The 3,493-nt window shown below is 41.5% G+C and overlaps 1 protein-coding gene across 1 annotated transcript; it reads left to right on the top strand.

Moving 5' to 3' along the window:
- Nucleotides 1–286: 286 nt before the first annotated feature.
- LOC136293709 (adipogenesis regulatory factor-like) lies at nucleotides 287–3,493 on the top strand. Its single transcript, XM_066190640.1, has 3 exons — nucleotides 287–450; nucleotides 2,010–2,072; nucleotides 2,937–3,493. The coding sequence occupies exons 1-3, from the start codon at nucleotides 390–392 to the stop codon at nucleotides 3,041–3,043; spliced, it is 231 nt and encodes a 76-aa protein (XP_066046737.1). The 5' UTR covers nucleotides 287–389; the 3' UTR covers nucleotides 3,044–3,493.

Here is a 3,493-nt window from a genome sequence, read left to right as displayed (position 1 = left end):
TGCACTTCAGTAGTTTTCCAGCACTCTATAAGTTCAGTTCAGTGGCTTTCCTCTGCCTGTGATGGTAGAACAGGTTTTTTTGCAGTTTTGGTTTAAAAAAAAACCAAACCACACAAATTAACAAAGACAGTGCAATGGAGCAAAAATCTCAATCTGGGCACACCCTCTCATAAGGGAGGGTAAATAAACAGCTTTTCTCTATTTTCAGCACTCATTCTTCACATTTGAACTCCACCCATTGAACCAGTCACCCCCAAAAGAATCAGCAGGTCTCCTGGCAGATGTATAAAACCAGAACAAGTCAGGACACTATCACATAGTGTGCTATACATCACCAGGTGCTCAATTTTATCAAAGGAGAGGACTTTTAACAGGTGTCAGAAGCCACAATGTCAGGTAAAAGCTTCCAGGGACTGAAGGAACAAGCTGAAGGTGCAGCAAAAGATGCTGGTAAGAAAGATTAAATATTTTTATATATTTGGAGGGGGGCTTAGTTGCTAAATACCACAACCTGTAGCTGCATTGGAGCTAGCAGGACACAGCTTGCTCTTTTATCTTCACATGGCAAATTTTGGCCATCACCTGGAGAAGACCACAGGTCAGCCACGGCTGTCAAAGGTGCCTCAACCCACTCACCCACTTCTCCCTCTGTGGTTCCTGAGCATTGTCAGACTCTCATCACTCTCCCAAATGTTAATATTTTTAGAGCAGTGAAGCCTTTTTTTGCTGATAACAACCTTCTATATTTAGCATTTGAATTGCTCAGGGTGGTCTTTTCTCATACTCTGTGGTGGTTTTTAATCAACTCTCCTTTTAGTAAGTTGGAAGTTTGATTAACATTTGCCACTTGGCCTGTCAGTTTTTTATGGTAATATAACTACATTGATCGCATGGATAGTTTGTAATGTGTAGGACATGTTTCTGTTGTGTTCTTCAGCAGTGATCGCCACACTGCAGGGTTTAAAAAACCTTGTACGCACATTTCTGTCATAGCAGTGCCCATGTAGTCAGGCAGAGCACTGTTGCCATTAGCACTGGGCATTGGAAACCATTTTTTCAATGCAAAGCAAAAAAGCTTTTCCTTCAAATGAAAAATTGCAAAGAGTGTATAGCTTATCGTAGCTTTCTATAGTATATTCCCTACCGTGTTTGCTTGCAGCTCTTCACCGGTATGATTTGATCAGATATGGTTCTGGATTCTGATCCTGCAAACACTTCCTTGTATAGCTGAAATATATGAGTAACATCATTGATTATATTACATAAGTTACAGAAAGATTCCATACATCTGGGGACAAATGTGTAGTAGCCCCACAAACATGACAGAACCCCTTCCTGAAAAACTAAGTAGTCTTCGCTGTATTCTGAATATATTCCTGCCACTGAGGGGCCACTTTGCTGTTTCATAAACTATCAGCTATCTTACAATCACAAGGCATCTCACTTTTTTAATGTTTCCTATTCTGGAGTTGATCTGTTATGTTTCTCGTTTCTGCTCCTCTTCTTCTATTGATATATTGTTTGTAAAAATCTCCCTGCTACTCTCCAGCTCTGTTTAATGCACTTGCTTCCATTTTAGAACAGGCCCTACCCCCAAACGGCCCATAGGGAAAATGCACATTAAATGGCCAACCTACCCCAAACATAATAAGGTAGAAAAATCAATAAAAGCAAGTGTAGTGTTAAATAAGCAGCTTGCAGCTAAATGTCACCATTCCAACTCACTGCTAATCTTTTCTTATCTCCTGCTTATCTGCCATTGATTTGCTCAGCTGACTGAAGGTGCCAGGTGAGTGCTAATCTCTAATTTAGCAAGCTGCTGTGGCAGCACAGTGCCCAGGGTACCCTGTGAAGGGCACAGCCCCAGCCTGCTCTGTAGCAGGCCACGGGCACAGCCAGGGGCACAGCTTGCTGCAGGCGTGCAGAAAGCTGACTGACGTACGGAATTCCTGTAACCAGAAATGCCAACAGCTGGAAAGGATTTTGATTTTGTTCTACCTTAATTACAGCAAACACACTGGGACAGGCCACTCAGGATGCAGTCAACCAGATTACAGATGCAAGCCAGAAAGGTAGGAGCAAAGACGTTCAAACCAAGATGGAGCAGCTCAACACAAGCCAGAAGTGGCCAGTGCTCATTCTCCTCTGTCCCACAGGTGTTCTCAGCCTGAAAGTCCTTGGTTCCAGTGACCACTTTATATAACCTTTAACATTATATAACAACTTCAACGTTTTTACAACAACCTTTATAAAATCTCACCAAAGGATTTCAGGATCTGTTGTTTAGTAGCTCCGCACATGTACTGGCAGACTGTAGCTGACGCTCCCTGGCCACCGAGTCTCACACACAGCATTCAGACATTGGCTTCCTATTTAGAAAACTTGTGGGGACAGCTCCTTTTTCTAGAGTATTAAGTAACTCCATGTTACGTCTTGCTTTTCCCACCCCAGCCCTGAGGGCAGGGATCTGTCCAGGTCCAGTCCTACACTAGATCCCAGCAGCTGCTGGGGCATCAGTGGGGTTGAACATTACTGATCCTACACGTGAAAAAGTGCTGTCTAGAAAGTGTTGGTATCTTGCAGCTGGGGATTGGCAACAAGTTAAACTAAAAACTAGGCTGTTTTTTTGGGTTTTTTTTTGTAATAGTTTAATGATATTCTAAGTATGAGGCGTGAATTAGCTATTTTGGGGTCTAAAATATTTCATGAAAGCCCAAATGCACTGGCAGGACCCCCTTAGAGATGACACCTTCCCCAGCTCCATGGATGTGACAAGAGGGCCAGGCTTGGGCATCTCTTGATGCTAGAGGGAGAGGCAACAAAATGTCCAAAATCTTTTTTGTAGTCTAATCATTTTCACACCTGTCTTCTATCATAAGTATTAAAGCATGTTGCATTTTTCCAACTTTCTGCTTATCTTTTCCCCTCTCTTGCAGCTTTTGACAAGGCTTCCAAGACAGCACAAGATGGAGTAGAAAAAGTGGCTGGACAGGCTGCAGAAGCAATGTCTGGCTTTGGGAAAAAATGTGGATTTAAAAAATGATGCTAATTCAAGTCAGCAATACTGCTTGTATAAATCTCTCTTTGGTCTGCTATTACCTAGTTCTTTGTGTAGAAAAATGAAAGCTGTTTGATATCTGGATAATTTTGTTCTCTTCAAATACAAATTTTTAAGACAGAAGGTCTCCCTCATCTTTTACATAGAAAAAATACATCTTTTTACACGTTTGCTCACAATTATCAATGTGGCTTAAAAGGTTTCAGCAATGCTGTTGCTCTGCTCTTACAACAGCTGTGATTATTGCCACATTTGCTGAGTGTATTTACAAAGCCAGTCAAACTGTTCAGAATTAGGACACCGGAACAGTCATGTGATGAAACTGAGTCTTCTTCCAATAATCAAAAATGAAGCTGGGGTTATATTTCTTGTCAGTTGTTTGTTTGTTCTCGTCCTCTGTATTTTTAGATTAAGATAAATAAAGGTACTGTAAGA

This window comes from Chamaea fasciata, unplaced genomic scaffold, assembly GCF_029207755.1.
Source record: "Chamaea fasciata isolate MVZ Bird 193981 ecotype frontalis unplaced genomic scaffold, bChaFas1.0.hap1 SCAF_9, whole genome shotgun sequence".
NCBI lineage: Eukaryota > Metazoa > Chordata > Aves > Passeriformes > Sylviidae > Chamaea > Chamaea fasciata.
This window is presented reverse-complemented; position numbering and strand designations above follow the sequence as displayed.